This window comes from Gymnoscopelus braueri, assembly GCF_963280865.1.
Source record: "Gymnoscopelus braueri genome assembly, chromosome: 17".
NCBI lineage: Eukaryota > Metazoa > Chordata > Actinopteri > Myctophiformes > Myctophidae > Gymnoscopelus > Gymnoscopelus braueri.
This window is the reverse complement of record NC_137617.1, coordinates 50049126-50067134: the sequence shown is the minus strand read 5'-3', so window position 1 is coordinate 50067134 and position 18009 is coordinate 50049126. Positions and strand designations below refer to the sequence as shown.

The following is an 18009-nucleotide window of genomic DNA, read 5'->3' as shown; positions in this document are numbered from 1 at the left end:
TGACAACGGCAACAAGAAGAAATCATAACTAGACACCTTTTAGGGTCCTAAAAAAACAGGTTACAGAGATGTGTTTTTGGGGTGCTCACGGAGCCTCTAAAGTGCCCTACTAATATGGGCTGATGAATATGTGTGGATGCTTTAGAATAGGTTGAAAGTGTTTGCTGACACAGGAGAGGTTCAAACCTGAGCCACGAAAACATGGCCTGACTGCCACACCTCACTGTAATAATATGAAGCACATTATAAAACATTGGCACATTAGGAGTCCACTATTACAGGGGTTCACAAAGTGGGGTCCGGGGACCCCCAGGGGTCCTTGGTGGGTTTCAAGGAGGTCCCCATTAAACAAATTATAATATTGCACCAAAATCAGTTTAAACACTTTAAACCTACATCGGCTATTTGAAAGTAGATGAGTTCACAACGATGCATCGCCATGCAAGATCTGCTACTTTCTAAAAAAAAGCTTGAACATTTTTGACAAATAGAAGAACTCTTAGTTTTTTTTCATTATTATTTAGTCATTATTATGAGAAAGTATGTCATTATTTTTCCTTTCACCACATTGGTGAAAATAGGTTTCCATACATTTACATTTCCAAAGCAATATGGTAAAATAAATAATCAAAACTATAAGAAAACATGAAGAACAATAAAATGTCTAGAGTTGTGTCACATTGCAACTATCACTATTTATTCATTTATGGTTGTTTTGAGTGTTAATGAGACAGACAGACAGACAGACAGACAGACATGATGCATGGAGTATGGTTGCTGTAGTAGCCACCACTTGTCGGTAGGGTGCGCAAACCGTTGGTTTTTAACTGCCTGGCAGAAACAACCATAGATATATATAAAGGCTAGATGGCTCAAGGGGACGGCGCAAGCGTAGCTCAACCGCGGCCATCTTGAAACAGTCATTCATAACATTATGTCTATGGTGCATATACTTTGAAATAACCATAGCGTGCTCAATTTTCATCCGATTTTCAAACGGTTTGGTGTTTTGTAAACACCAAAGATGTAGTTATGATACTGCATACTTATAATTATAATGTTTTTTTATTTTTTATTTTATTTTATAATTTTATAATTTTATTACATCTTTGGTGTTTACAAAACACCAAACCGTTTGAAAATCAGATGAAAATTGAGCACGCTATGGTTATTTTAAAGTATATGCACCATAGACATAATGGGTGCGTTCGGATATTGCACACCGGAGCGCACTCGCCTATTAGTTTGTATTGGCCAGTGCGCTCAGTGCTGTATTTCCGAACGCACCCATTATGAATGACTGTTTCAAGATGGCCGCCATGTGGCAACGTCGTACTCCATTGGCCAGCAGCGCGGGTGAGTCATCTAGCCTTTATATATATCTATGGAAACAACAAGGAAGAAAACACACCACCGTCCCATAGGCCGCAGGGATGGTCGCGCTGTGATTGGCTGGTCAGCTGCCAGGCGACCGCCCCGTTCATAGAGTGTGAGTCAGATCAAATAATAACTATTTGATAAATAAATGACTAGTCTGTAATAACAAAATATTGGAGAACATTAAAGTTTATAATAATGGGTCAGACAATAACTACAATGAAACAGATGTGTTTGACAAATTAAACGTTTATAATAATAATAATAATAATAATAATAATAATAATAATAATAATAATAATAATAAATAATAATAATGATGAACGAATCAATGACTCCCATTTTTAAATACAATAATTAAATAAATTACACAAAATTATATTAAATGAAATTACATTCAATTACATAATTAAACAGCACCAACAGTTGCCCTGACAATAGCTCTGGTCCAGGAGCCAGTTGCACCACCTCACACTAAGTTCAAACTTAGTCTAGTTAAAGCTTAAATGGCTTTTAAAAAGCCATCCTTCTCTGTAGAATACACTTGTTGTGCAGAAAATAAAATATGTCCTCCAGATGGAAATTATTGTATTTGCTCCCCTGCGCCCCCTACAGATCTGCTCAATGGTAATTCATATTGACCAGATCTGTAGGGGGCGCAGTGGAATAAAATAAATAATTTCCATCTGGTGGACATATTTTATTTTCTGCCCATAAGTGTATTCTACAGAGAAGGTGGGATGCTGAAAGGCTTCCCACCCTGGAGAATAGACTTTCAACAACACAAAACAGACTTTATTTTGGTGAATAGCAAAATAGTTCTGTTTATTTTGACTAAAGACGGACAGCAGTGTAACGTAATGAGCAGAGCAGTTACAGAGAACTCACTCACTACCGCTCTGGACCAGAGGCTACCATGACAACCAACCAGCCAACCACGGTAGGCCCGGCCCGTCCCCTCCGGCCTATGGGATGCAGACTGATCCAGTTACAGAGGCAGCAGCAGCGATGGGAAGAAGAGCGTCAGACTGATAAACATCATTCTGAGGTAAACAAATAAACTACAAATATACCGTCGCTTTAATAATGACCCGCATTTGTAGTCCTTATGTTTAAACATCATTATCGTCGATAATATTAGCGATATAGCGATATTTGTGTCGTTTAATCCTAGCTGTATGTATGTGGCAATACAGGAAGAGGCGAAAATAGCAGATCTACAAGCACAGGCTTCCGCGACACGTTGAGAGCTTGTAGATCTGCTATTTTTGGTGAGCGACACGGTCATACGACAGATTATGAAGCATATACATCAGGCTGGTTGTTGATGGACACAGTAACTAGAGTACTTTTACTCAGGATGGACAGACAGTAACTTGAGTACATTTACTCAGGATGGACAGACAGTAACTTGAGTACATTTACTCAGGATGGACAGACAGTAACTTAAGTACATTTACTCAGGATGGAAAGACAGTTAGTACTTTTACTCAGGCTGGACAGAGACAGTATTATTTGAGTACTTTTACTCAAGTAGTTTGCTTTAAGCACACTTTAGATTTAGGCTACTTTTACTCTATTTGAGTATTATTCCGTTGTATTAAAGTGATGATAAATGATGATGGGGTGATGATGAAAGGCAGGATGATTTCAGTGCATTGAGGACTTACTTACTAGCTGTAATACAGGAAGGGAAGGGTGGGCACTAGGGACATCTGGGCACCATTTTGGGGTGAAGAGTGGGCACCAGGAAGAGTCAAGTGGGTACCAGGCCTCGGAAGACTATTTGAAATTGGGTCCCTGTGTACTCAATTCTGGTCTTTAATACTCAGAGGATCAGTGTCCAGATATCTGAGGAGTGAGTGATGCCCATGGGGCATAACAACACCAGAGGGAGATCATCTGACCTTGTTCCCCCAAAATTTGGCTCAAACATGGGTAAACATGTTTGAAAAATTAAGATACTTAAAATAATCTTACACCACGGTTTAAAGGGGAAGACCACCCATTTTCAATATTTAACTATGTCATTAATATAGCATAAAGGAGTTGTGTGGAAATAAGAAAAATTTTAAATGTTAAAAATTTTAAATTTTAAACCCAAATTGATTTTGGGTTTAACATTGCAAATTACACCATGATGAGTCATCACGGTGTAATTTGCAATGTTAAACCCAAAATCAATTTGGGTTTAAAATTTAAAATTTTTAACATTTAAAATTTTTCTTATTTCCACACAACTCCTTTATGCTATATTAATGACATAGTTAAATATTGAAAATGGGTGGTCTTCCCCTTTAAGTGCTCAATAATGTCTCGCACACCTGTGTGGTTGAATCTCTTCATTCTTCATCATCGTCATCATCCTCATGTGTCATTATTTATTTAGTGAGGATAATGTCATTTTATATAATGCTCTCAGAGTTGGAAAATAAGGAAATGAAACCCAACTCTTAAGTCAATAAACAGGATGTCTGCCTTTATGTTTTGGTTCTAGAATATCAAGTCCTTTATGTTTTGGTTCTAGAATATCAAGTCCTTTATGTTTTGGTTATAGCTAGAATATCAAGTCATATTGGTCCCGGTGCAATGAGGTTCAACGCATCGCAATGCGAGCCTGCCGACGTATTGATTGGCTATTTTCATTAATTTGTCATACAACACAGTATATAAGGGCTTAACCACATGGACCATAGCATCCCTATGCTGGTTTAAACATATTTATTTATGTATTGTGTGTGTGTGTGTGTGTGCGTGTGCGTGTGAGAAACAGGTCTATATGCTCCATTTCCAGACCACCAGAGAAGAGTCATCAGAAGACGAAGGTGCTGTCTGGGCCATCCAGCATCTCAGAGAGGCGGTGCTGAATGATGACTGCAGGTTAGGTTGGGTTGGGTTGGGTGTCCACAGTTGTTTTTTAGGGCTTAACCATTTCATGGTGTTTTTGGCTTTGAACGTTGGAACGTATAGATCAAAATGACATTTTAGTTTGGCAATCCAGAGGTCAGATGTGACAAATAACTTAAGAAATGAATGACGTAACTTAAATTAAAAAAATAGTGGAAATAGTCGATCTAGAAGCTCACAATGCGTTGCATTGTGAGCTTGTAGAGCGGCTATTTCCGCTATTTAAATGTAAAATAATTGTGATTATCTTGAATAAATGTGGTTAGGCGATGATGTAATAATTGTGATAGGCCTAGTTCCAAATAGGAACCGAATCCAAATGGCTGGACACCTAAAATTGAAGGAATCAGAATCTATATAATCCTAATCATTTAAGGGTCCGTTATGTGTCCTATAAATAAAGCTTCATCTGCTACAACTTTCCATTGAGTTGTCATGGAATAAACGTATGAGAGGTTATTATTCATTACATTTAGTAAAGTTAACAATTATAGAGTACAGAAGTCCTGACGTCACTCGTTCATCCCCTGGTTCGTTAAGTCATTTCTCTATGGAGAATAACATTGGATCATCTTAGAATCGTCTCATATAAGAATTGTGGTCCATAAATAAACAAACTGTCTCTGCGATATTGTCAGGGAGGAGGCTCTGTATCGTTTATGATAGTCAGTCACTCATATTTGATACAGTCTGTTTCTGGAAAATGTAATTAATTCTGCGGCGGTAACGTTTCATATCCATAAGAGTCAAACCGCTGGGATCATTTGTTTATTTTTGGAACACAGTTCTTATATGACACGATATTAAACACGTCTATGGGAATTCAGAATCGGGAAAAAAACGTGACCCAGGTAGGATGCGAACATTATGCCAGACTTAGGTACTCTATTGATGTGACATTAGTTTACAGGGACTATTGTGTTTGGTTATTTTAATCACCAGTATTTTCAGGTCAAAAGGTTTCTGCATTGTTGGCTCTATCGTACTGTATAGGTACCACTAATTGTACTCAGTTTGTACTAGTAATAGTCAATACAAAAACAAAGTGTTAAATAGTTCTATATTGTGATAGTAATCACTGCTATAGAGTGTTTGTTCAGTTCAGTAACAGGGGTCTCCCTCCCTGTCTCTCCAGCTCTTTAATAAACTGAACATTTTACAGTTTATTTATGTGTGCTGCATTTAATGCATTTTCAGTTCAGGATACCAATTTTATCCAATCAGGATAGAGAACTCAGACAGGATACAGATTAAACACGTGATGACTGATGAGCAGATACAAAATTGGAACTGGAACACGCAAATGGGTACTCTCTCCTGATTGGTTGAAATGTGGCAACCCACCTAAAGATGTATTTTCTGTTTATCAAAGAGCTGAAGAGACATGGAGACTCCTGTTACTGAACAAACACTCTATCTATGCAGCCTGATCTCACAGAATGTAGTATACATTGCACGGATCCAGTGCACGTCATTCCGTGCATAGTCGCCTAGAAAAGCCGAAAATCCGTGCATATGTACGGCGAGTCCCACGGTGGGCGTAACCAGTTGCAACCTGGAAAAACCCGGAAGCAGAGCAGTCCCCACAACAACATGTACCATTCTGTGCCTATCGGTACGTAACTCAAACGGCGCTGAGTATAGGTTCAAGGGAACGTCGCAACGTTCGGGACGGCAACTCGCTCGCTTTAGCTCGCTCGGTGGTCTCTTACGCGGCGACAGTTCCCTTGAGACTGCGCGCCTCCGAAATGGTTTAGTCACAATGGGGGAGAAGCGAGGCGGCTATGCACGGATTTTCCAGTTGTCTATGTATGCACGGAACGACACCTCCGTGCAATGTATACTAAGTCGTGTGAGATCAGGTTGATCTATGGCAATGATTACTATCACAATATAGAGCTTTAACCTTTTAACACATCAGGTGCCAGCATTTTTTCATAACAACTTACGTTGGGTGCCAGCATTCTCCCCATTGACTGCGCTTTGCTGTTTAAAGCTCTAGACTCCACGAGGAGCAAATCCATGTAAAAAAAAACATCCATTCATGTTGCGCGATGACCCTGGCTACAGCCTGGAACGATAACATTTCACTCGCGAGTTACAATGGGGGGGGATCGCGCATCGCGCATGACCGGTTTTCCCCACTGGAAACAGATTCGGAAATATAGGTGTTTTAAAGAAGGAAATAGACAGGAAGTGGATGGCAGCCATGTTTTTTTTTTCCGGTGATCTATCTGGCCTATCCTTCTCAAGATCACAATGGGTACTCCCAGAGCTGCTCTAGCCCCGCCCGTGTGGAGAAAAACGAAAAAAACAAAAAGACATATTTCACGGTCTGGACCGTGTTCGGCACCGGACCGCTACTCTGCGCAAACACGGTTCAGACCGTGTTTGGCACCCGATGTGTTAATAAAAAACGTAGTTTTAGCCAAAAAATAAAATTTTTACCTACCTTTTAACGTAACGCTCAAAAGAATGAACCTTTTTATGGAGCTGAAAAGGGGAATTAATAAGAACAGTGATATCGACATGCAGAATCAGAATCCATAACAATTCTACCAATCCCCCCCCCCCCCCCCCCCCCTGACCGCAGCCTCCTGGACCACATGCTGTGCCAGGAGATCTACAAGCGGGCCATCAACGTGCGCAGCGGCTGGGGCATCGCCGGCACGCCGCTGCGGCTGGCCGCGTCCAAGGGCCACCTGGGGTGCGTGCGGGTGCTGCTGGCGCACGGCGCCCACGTGGACAGCGTGGACGTGAAGGCCCAGACGCCGCTGTTCACCGCCGTCTGCGGGAAGTACCTGGAATGTGTGCTGGCCCTGCTCAGGGCCGGGGCCCAGCCCAACGGCAGCCCCTTCAACAACTGCTCCCCCGTCCTCACCGCCGCCAGGTAGGTTTATGTAGCAAGTAGATAGATAGATAGACGGATGCAGTGGTGTAAAGTAACTAAGTACATTTACTCAAGTACCGTACTTACATATTTTAGGTACTTTTACTTTACTGGAGTATTTCCAATTCTCTGTACTTTTACTTTACTACTCCACTACATCTCAGAGGCAAATATTGTACTTTTACTTCACTTCTACAATTATTTGAAAACTTTAGTTACTAGTTACTTTGCAGATTTAGATTATTATTACAAAACATACATTACCCACTTCAGCCCTATATACATTTCGGGCCATTTGAAAATAGCAGATCTACAAGCTCACAATGCGTCACGATGCGATGCATTGTGAGCTTGTAGATCGGCTGGATTTTTATACATTTGAAAATTATGCAAATTCTGACCTTCTGCATAATGAGTACTTTCTACATTTTGATACTAATACTTTTGTACTTTTACTCAAGTAAATTTTGAATTCCGGGCGTTTACTTGTAACAGAGTACTTCTATATTGCCGTATTGATACTTTTACATTTGAGTACTTTTTCCATCACTGCATAGATGCTGTATTTGTCCTTTTGGAAATGCATTTAGCACCAAGCAGCCATCAGGACACAAACAATCACAACACATAAATACACAACACATAAATACATACTCATCAATACGTAGACAGATCACACAATGCATTGACAATACTACACGTAGGGCTGTCACGATCACACATTTAAATTGACAATTAATTGTCACTCAAATAATTGCGATCAACAATTTAATTGTGTGTTTGGCCGTTGAACACTGGAACATATGAATAAATAATTAATTTCTTAATGCCTTTTAGGCTTTGTAATCAAAAATTGCACAGAGCAGATATTACAAATAACTTGAATATACAAAGAAATGATTGACTGATCTACAAGCTTACAACGTGTCACAAAGTGACGCGTTGTATGCTTGTAGAACTGCTATTTCTGCTTTTTTAATATATTTGAAAATGGGTGGAAAATGTTCAACATTTAAACGATAATGACGAAATAATCTATCCCTAGCAATAGCTTTCCCCTTCCTAAGCACCCAGGTCTCATACATTGCTGTCATACTCTCAACTCAACACAATAATAAACTGACATTAGGATGCATGAAACAAAAGAAGTAAAAATTTATAGATACAGTTGCTCCAACTGTAATGCTTAAATTCAAGGCTTCATTGATTAAGCAGAATCGTAATGGATTACATCCTAACGACGACCCTCACGAGAAGTTGCAGGTGTCTCAAAATAGCTTGTCTTGGGGCTGTCTGCAAGGGACCATGTTGGAAAACATCATTTCCAGCAGTTGGGTTGGTTGGCTCCCTCTGGCAGCCAGGTCAGTTCAACTACAGCTGAACCTGGTGCATAACATCTACATCAACACACAGCGCCCCTGTGTACCTCTAAGCTTTTTCAGGAGTGTAGCGAAGCCCATTCCCACCTAACCAGAGCCAGCATAGCAGACCTGACCATGCCCCACGTTCAGTTCACCACTTAAATGAGAAAACGCTCATTTAGATTTGGAGGAGCAGTTAACTGGAACTCGCTGCCCCTGACTATAAAGAGCATCAGCAGCCATCTCCTTTTTAAGATAAGGGTCAAAGCATGGCTTTTAGAAAATGTTAGTAGATTAGTATGGTCACTTATGATAGCAATGTGATTCTATGTATTTATGCTGTAGGTAGTGTAGCTACTGATAGTATTATTTATTACTGTTCTGTCTACCTGTATGTTTTTTGGTTGCAGTGTTGTTTGTCTCAGACCAAGGACCGCAAGAAGTCGCAAGACTTTTATGTGTCTGTATCCTTGACGTTTTCTACGATGAACATGATGTAACATGTGTTTTTCTCCTGTATAACGTCTAATAAAATCAAATTGAATCAAACCCCTCCCTCCCTCCCTCCCTCCCTCTCTCCCTCCCTTCCTCCCACCAAGAGAGGGCGACGCTGAGATCCTGACGGAGCTGCTCCGGCACGGCGCCGAGGTGAACTCCCGCTCCCGCGTGATGCTGTGGGCGTCGGGCGCCAGCGTGTCCAGCGGGCCGCTCTACCTGTCGGCCGTCTACGGCCACATGGACTGCTTCAGGGCGCTGCTGCAGTACGGAGCCGACCCCGACTACAACTGTACCGACGACGCCAGGACGATGAGTGAGGAATAATAACGTCTATTCAAGCCCATTAAGACCATTCAGAGCGGGAACGCATCTGTGTGTCATTTTTAGATTTATTTGGCTATCAAAAAATAGCAGATCTACAAGCTCGTAGCGCGGCACCGAGTGCCGCGCTACGAGCTTGTAGATCTGCTATTTTCGCCTGATAGCGTCCATATGATGTACAGTATGCTGAAGATTATTATGTATTGTAGTTTTAAATGCATTCCTTTAGGAGACACTGTGTAAGATACAAGATATGAGAGATGTTTAAAGTCATACCGTGGAACTTTTTCAATTCATTAAAAGTAGTTTTTGATATCGTTGCTGTCTGGAAACCTCATATGTCCGAAACTGTTACTTTTCAGGATGCAAATTCAAAAGTATCAAAAATGGCAGATCTACAAGCTCAAAACACGCGGCAAAGCAACACGTTTTGAGCTTGAAGATCGGCTATTTTTGGTACTTTTGTGTGACACTGTAGTATGATCAAGTGGGGCGTTAATTTATTACAAAAAGCGTTAAAAGTATATGGAGGTTTCTGCCCGACAACAACGATACAATGTTTCAATGTTATATTATTAACCATTCCACTTTTTCAACATCTTCTCTGAACACACTAACAGATAAGTCCATCAAGCAGCCCAAGACGGTGTTGGAGATGTGCGTGCGTCACGGCTGTGGCGTGGAGTACGTGGAGCTGCTCATCGACTTCGGCGCCAACGTCTACCTTCCCACGCTGATCGTAGAGAAGACCACGCGGCAGAACGACGCCCTGGAGCTGCTGCTGCGGGAGAGAGGTGAGAGAGCAGGGCAGGGGTTGACACGAAGGTCTCAGAGGCACTTGCCCGTTGGGCAAGTACAGGTCACGTTCTACTTGTCCAAAGGTCATGCCCACTTGCCCAGAAAGTAAATCTTCCATTATAAAATGATAGGTCAAATTTCACTTTGAAAAAACAGAATGAGTGCAACTGGTAGTTAGTAATGAAGACTGAATGCACTTGCCCGTCGGGCAACCTGAAAGACGAAAACTCCACCTGCCCAAACTTTTTATTTACTTGCCACGGGCAGTCGGGCAACCGTTAGTGTCAACCCCAGGGTTATTATTATACTTAAAGTTATGGTAAATTAAACGTGTTCTTCTTAAAAGAAGTGTTAAAAAGATCTATATTTCTGATGTACTCATTGCTATAGAGTGTTTGTTCAGTAACCGTGTTAAATAGCTCTATATTGTGAAAAAAAGGTTTATGTTTCTATGCACACTCATGAACTCCATGTTTCTAACCGGCTGTCCAATGAACTGGGCTCCTGCTAGATTGATCATGTTATTTAAGAAGGGTAACCGACTTGATTGTGACAATTACCGGGGCATAAGTGTGATCAAAAGTATATGACTATGTGCTTAATGACAGACTAATGTACTGGTATAAGCCATTCCGAGAGCAGGCAGGAGCTCAACCTAAAAGAAGCTGCATAGAACACATTGTGGCACTTAGGCTTGTAACTGGACATTGTGTCAGAAAGAAGCTGCAACTGTATGTTGCCTTTATAGACTTTTCCAAAGCCTATGACAGGGTCTGTATGTAGACCTACTGTATGTAGGTCCTATGACAGGGTCCCAAGAGGAACACTGTTCAAAGTCTCGTCAGAAAGATGACTCAACAGTGTGGGGATGATGGTTTCCTAAAATGTCTCCATGTTTTAATGCTAATGGATCACACTGTTATCCTGGCAACATCAAGAGAAAGGCTGACTGAAATATCTGGAGGAATATTGTGATGTGGCATGCTTGTTAACACATTCCACGCCAGAGTTTAATATCATAATGTACTCACCAGTACCAGCGATTTTTTTTTTTTGTTTGTTTTTTTTCACGTCGCCACAGACCTCGCTAAATACCTTAAGATCGCGCGTTAAACTGTTTGTAGACACACAGGGTAGCTGTGTGAGTTGCCCAGAGAAGATCGGCGACATTACATTTAGCAGTAGTCGCGGTTTATGTTAAACAGCGTTCAGCGAGGAGAAAAAAAACTCAGAGTAATGGCCGATTAGGGGAAGATTTAGAGCGAGGGCGGGTGGGAACAAAAATCTCCGGATACGGATATTTCCATATCCAGGAGTGCTACAATGAAATGTGTCACTGTGAGGGAGGCCTACAATGAAATGTGTCACTGTGAGGGAGGCCTACAATGAAATGTGAACCTGCGAGAAAAAAAAAAAGAAAAAAAAGACCACTTCGCGTAGATCTACGCGACTGGCACGCAATGTGTTAATGAAAGTAAAACAAAGTTTATGGCTATATTGGGATCCGATGAAGACAAGCAACCTATTCAGCTTGCTTGGTTTACAGTGAGGCATTGTGACAGTTATACATACAGTATCTTGGAGGCATCTTCACTGCTGATGGAAACGCCCTACATGTGAAAGAGAAGACAAAGCACTTAAACAAACTGATTGTCTTCCTGTCCACCAGCTATGATGCTCCGTTTTGTGTAAAACGAAAGGTTTCTGAGGCAGCTTTCTCATCAGCTATCTTGTATGGGTGTGAGGCCTGGTTACAAATCCCCTTAACCCATTAAGACCTGAAGCCGATTCTACAAATGTCTTCTAAATCCCAACAGTTTTCTAAAAAATCAGTGGTGCTCAAACGTTTTCATGTCAAGGACCCCCAAAATGATATGTATTTGGCCACCGACCCCCATCTCAAAATATGTTGTTCCAGGGACCCCCAGAAGCAAAGATTTGAGTAAAAAAATTTCGCTTTAAATATATATATATTCAAAGATTTGCACACATGTTCACGATTTTTCAAAAATAGCAGATCTACAAGCACGTAGCGCGGCACTCGGTGTCGCGCTACGAGCTTGTAGATCTGCTATTTTTGAATAGCCAGAGTGTAAAATAATGCTTTTTAGCTCAAATAAAAAATGACACAGATGCGTTCCAGGTCTTAACGATTTAAAGTCTGTCGAAACTCTCTACATGACTGGAGTGAAATCCCTACTTGGGTTGAGGGTCTCTACACCTAACTTAACCTTTGCCTGTTGGAAGCAGGACTGCCTTCATTGCAAGCTTTAGTGAGAGAAAAGCAAGCCAGGTTCTTCATTAAAAACACAGCAGTGAAATGGCATGCATGCTTGATGCCCCCTTGTGGTAGGTTATTCAATTGCTGAAGAAGGAGAACCAAGTCATGCATTCTCATTTATCTGAGATAAATGGAGAAACACCATCATATTGAGAGTGACCGAAGGGACATGATTCATAAACTGCATTCCAAAGAGGGAACAAGATAGAAGAAGACATACCGAGCCATCAACCCAGATGTATCTGTTCATCCACTCTATACCAGCACCATGCAGCACACCTTACATTGAGGACTATTTGATGATAACCTTCACATGGTTTAGGTCATACATGGGCAACTGGCGGCCTGGGGGCCACATGCGGCCCCCACCTTCACTTAATGCGGCCCAATACATGATTGATTTCAGCTGTTACAATTCCAAACATGGAAACATGACCTGCTTTAATTACCTCAGTCTATATTAGTACAGTGTAGCTTAATGACTAGAATTACAATTCTATTGTCTTTTACATAAGTATAACTAAATGCATTTGAAATTAAATAAAAATGATACTTTTCACGATTCTAATTTGAAAATAGCACACAAAATTCAGTATTCCAATTCAAATTCAAACGGCATTAATTTACGATAAAAACTTAAAATACGGAGATAAGAGCCCGACAGTATATGCAATGTGGCCCACTGGAGTGAGTGTGGAAAAATAGTAGCCCTCTCCATCATCAAAGTTGCATCACCCCTGGTTTAGGTTGTCCTCTCATAGGCTGCGTGTGGAAATGGGAAGGTGGAGTCACACACCACCTGAGCAGTGTGTCAATGTGAGACTGGGATACAAAACATACTGGTGTGTCCCCTCACACAACATATTCAAATAAGGAACACATACTGGTGTGTCCCCTCACACGACATATTCAAATAAGGAACACATACTGGTGTGTCCCCTCACACAACATATTAAAATAAGGAACACATACTGGTGTGTCCCCCTCACATAACATATTAAAATAAGGAACACATACTGGTGTGTCCCCTCACACAACATATTAAAATAAGGAACACATACTGGTGTGTCCCCTCACACAACATATTAAAATAAGGAACACATACTGGTGTGTCCCCTCACACAACATATTAAAATAAGGAACACATACTGGTGTGTCCCCTCACACAACATATTAAAATAAGGAACACATACTGGTGTGTCCCCCTCACATAACATATTAAAATAAGGAACACATACTGGTGTGTCCCCTCACACAACATATTAAAATAAGGAACACATACTGGTGTGTCCCCTCACACAACATATTAAAATAAGGAACACATACTGGTGTGTCCCCTCACACAACATATTCAAATAAGGAACACATACTGGTGTGTCCCCTCACACAACATATTCAAATAAGGAACACATACTGGTGTGTCCCCTCACACAAGACATCAGAGCTAAATATGGACATGAGTGTACTGATCTGAGCTCAGTCTTTGTGGGCACTAACAGAGGAACTTTGTGTATGCTACATGCCTGCCTTTCACCTTTGGAGTGACAGAAAGCTCCTGGTGTATGAGTACAGGGATGTTGCGTATTGTATATTTTAATGTATTGTACCTTTTTTTAAGTTTTCTATTAATGGGTTTTCTATTATTGTTTGGACCCAATGTTTTATGCATTTGTGTCAATAAAATAACTTAATTAACTACAGTACCGGGCATAAACTCCACTACGATATAGCGAGAAAAGACTTAATAGAATTGTATTTGTCTTCTTCAATGGGTGTCTCTCCCTCTCTCCTCCCACAGGAACTCCTAAAGCCTTGTCCTCTCAGTGTCGTCTGGCCATCCGGGCTCACCTCAAGAAGGTCAACAGAATGCACTGCATGGAGCAGCTGGAGCTGCCGACTCTGCTCATCAGCTTCTTACTGCACAAGCCTGCTGTCCTCCAGACTGTCCTGTAGCTGTGACACACACACACACACACACACACACACACACACACACACACACACACACACACACACACACACACACACACACCTTAGGGTGACGTCAGCTCCTGTCACACACTGTGAGGTTTTTTTTTACAACTTGAGCTTCAGGACCGAAGCTTGTGTCTCTACGAGGCGAGCGACCTCGCTGCCTAGGAGGGAACTCTGTGTGTCAAACATGGCCGCCACACGCCTGCTGCTTTGAACAAAGCAGCAGGCGTTTTTGTGACGTTTTTGTGACGTTTACCAAAAGCTATAGAGCTGAGCAGTTGAAATCGCAAAATATGAACTATTGCATAATGTCTAATTGCAGAATGCTACAGTTAAGTGTATCAGAGAGACAAGTTGTCCTAGTGCTTTGGCTACCTTCCATTGTTTGGTCAACAAATTGTTTGGTCAACGAATCATTTCATTTCATATTAAAACAGTGGCTCTCAAAGTGAGGTCGGGGGACTCCTAGGGGGTCCTCGCGAGGGATCCAGGGGGTCCCTAGCTTAAATTATTGATAGTTAGGAACTAAATGGACCCTTTACAGTATGCATGGGCGACTGGCGGCCCGGGGGGGCCACATGCGGCCCCCACCTTCACTTAATGCAAGGTGAACCCACAGGTTAATATTGGAATACTAATTATAATTGATTTCAGCTGTTAACAATTCCAAACATGCAAACATGACCCGCTTTAATTACTTCAGTCTATATTAGTAGCTTAATGACTAGTATTACAATTATATTGTCTTTTTCATGTCCAATGTATTTGTATTTAAGTTCAGACAAAAAAGACAAAAAACTAATTCTGGATTCCAATAAATAAATAGCAAAAATAGCAGATCTACAAGCTCAAGCATTACCTCCGCATTCTCTGTTTTACGGTGGAAGTCTATGGGAGTGTCGTGACTCTTTCTCTCAGTGGCTCTGGTTTAGCCCATTGAATGTACAGTAAGTCACACTTTACTGTACTGGTGGCGTGATAACTTTACAAAGCATGCAGTCATTATTTTTTTAATTGTTTGTTTTAATGCGTTTTCTTACATTCCATTAAGCCATTGGTTTCCATTCATTTCCACTTGCAGAGACAAAAAGTTGTTGTTTTATGTTTATTACAGGCCGATAATGTTAAGGTGGTTTTATCCCCTGAAAATATATGTATACATAAAACATAGGAAATGGGTCAATCTGATAAACATGCAGTAACATCAGTTTATATGTTGACAGTATGTAAAGTTGTGGTAATTTATACTGTAAACAGGACTAAACACTGACTAAAGAAAACAGAATGTTGGTATGAAAAATCACAATATTTTAGAATATTATTTCCAAACCTTTCACTCTTGGACTGATATGTGAATAAGAGAGGCAGCAGCATGAGTCACATGACGACGAGAGAGGCAGCAGCATGAGTCACATGACAACTCTCAAAGCTAGATTTATACATAAGCAGTAAGTAGCAGATCTACAAGCTCGTGATGTGAGCTTGTAGATCTGCTATTTCCATGTGTTTTGAACCGCAGAATGCACTACTAAATCATGGCTGTCGGGCAGAAACCTTGTATCTCCATGTGTCAACTTTTTAATGTTTTTTTCCCCCTTGAAATTTAACAGATCCTACTTCATCATACAAGAGTGTCATGCTAAAGTATCTACACACGTTGTGAGCTTGTAGATCTGCTATTTTCACTACTTTACAATTGTTCTTGAAGTAATTATAACAAAAGGTTTTGGACGTACAAACCCAGCCGACAGCATCAATGTGAGATGTATTTCAAAACAGTTTCATCAACAGCTTAGTAATGGTATTGAATAGTGATAAATTAACAGTATCAATATTTACAGTCCTGCATAAATGACGTCCAAGAACATGATGATGAGCTCACTGTGTGTGTAATGTGTGTCTATTATACAGAAACCTTGTATCTCCATTATTTCTACTTTTTACTTTGTCATACAACAGTGTCACGCCAAAGTAGCAAAAACAGCTGATCTACAAGCTCACAACGCATCGCCATGGAACACGTTGTGAGCTTGTAGTTCTGCTATTTGTTTCTTTGGGCTATTCAAAAATAGCAGATCTACAAGCTCACAGCACGGCACCGAGTGCCGCGCTGTGAGCTTGTAGATCTGCTATTTTTGAAAAATCGTGAAAATGTGTGCAGATCTTTGATTACCGTATATATGTTTTAAAGTGAACATTTGTAACTCAAATCTTTGCTTCTGGGGCGTCCCTGGTACAACGTATTTTACAAATGTTCGCTTAAGAATATATATGTAGTCAGTGGGACTGGGAACCGGTGCGTTTTAATTGGGAGTGGCGTAGTCACACAGTGTATAAAGGAGTACTTGGTGACTCCATCTGGTTACATATATATTTAAAGATTTTCAAAAAAATTCAAAAAATTGCAGATCTACGGCACCGAGTGCCTATGAGCTTGTAGATTTGCTATTTTTGAATAGCCAAAGAAATCTAAAATGACACGGATGCGTCCCCGGATTGAATGGGTTCAGTGTCTGTGGGTTTTATAAATATTATTGAACCAATGAAAAGTATTAACAAAGGCTAGTGAATAAATAACTATTCTTTTTGTTTTAACATTTCCTGAAGGTTGACAGTTTTGGACAGACAGTGACCATAGATGCTTATAGATAGACAGTGATGAAAGAAGTACTCTGATTTTTTATTTGAGTAAAAGTATCAATACCACAATGTAAATATATACGCTTGTTACAGGTAAAAGTTTGATATTCAAAATTTACACGAGTAAAAGTACAAAAGTATTGACATTAATTTGTACTTGAAGTACCAAAAGTAAAAGTACTCATTATGCAGAAATGTCCCATTTCAAGTTTTCAAAACGTATAGAAATCTTTTGAAAATAGCAGATCTACAAGCTCACAGCGCCTCGCGATGGGACGCGTTGTGAGCTTGTACATCTGCTATTTTCAAATGGCCGAAGTATTTATAGGGCTGAAGAGGTTAATATATGTTTTGTAATAATAATACAAATCTGCAAAGTAACTAGTAACTAAAGTATTCAAATAATTGTAAAAGTAAAAGTAAAAGTATTGAACAATGGAAATACTCCAGTAAAGTAAAAGTACCTAAAATTTGTGCTTAAGAGCAGTGCTTAAATGTACTTAATTACTTTACACTATTACTGCTTAGTGCTTATAGATCTGTGGTTCTGCAAGAACGTTTGGCCTCTGGACACGATTCTTCTCTAAGCCATTAGATGGCGCTGTGGACCAGAACACAATACATGTCTAATTTAGTGACTGGAACATGCAGCAAAACACCTTTATAATATACAATAATAATAATAGCTATTATTGCTGTAAAAGTGAATAAATAAAGATGTGTGTGGTGTAACTGCTGATATAAATGTGTGTGTGATGTAATGTTACAGATGCTTGTGTAATCATGTAGTTCAGGACACATACTGGAATGAGGCCCTTGTGACTTGGAGGATATTTATTTTAGTTCATCAAAAAGTAAAAAAAATGAACATTTTACAGTCATTTTCCAACAAAGCACTCTTTCATGCTTCAAGCTCTCTTCTTAGAACGGAGAGAGAAACCGTGTATTGTTAAGGCAGTGGT

General features: G+C 40.3%; 1 protein-coding gene across 3 annotated transcripts in view; it reads left to right on the top strand.

The window, feature by feature from the left end:
- Positions 1-2352: 2352 nt before the first annotated feature.
- The window catches only part of LOC308104861 (ankyrin repeat and SOCS box protein 12-like), a 396083-nt gene continuing 380426 nt past the window's right edge, over positions 2353-18009 (top strand). The window contains exons 1-6 of one of the 3 annotated variants that reach the window (XR_013934868.1): positions 2353-2425; positions 4151-4257; positions 6878-7174; positions 9135-9346; positions 9975-10148; positions 14232-15539. Coding sequence is in view for 2 of the 3 variants with exons in the window: in XM_080455436.1 (XP_080311562.1) it covers positions 4157-4257; positions 6878-7174; positions 9135-9346; positions 9975-10148; positions 14232-14386 (939 nt within the window). In the remaining variant the exon portion in view is untranslated. Of the gene's footprint in view, positions 2426-4144; positions 4258-6877; positions 7175-9134; positions 9347-9974; positions 10149-14231; positions 16378-18009 lie in introns of those variants that run through there. The other 2 variants (XM_080455436.1, XM_080455437.1) reach the window with 2 other exon arrangements.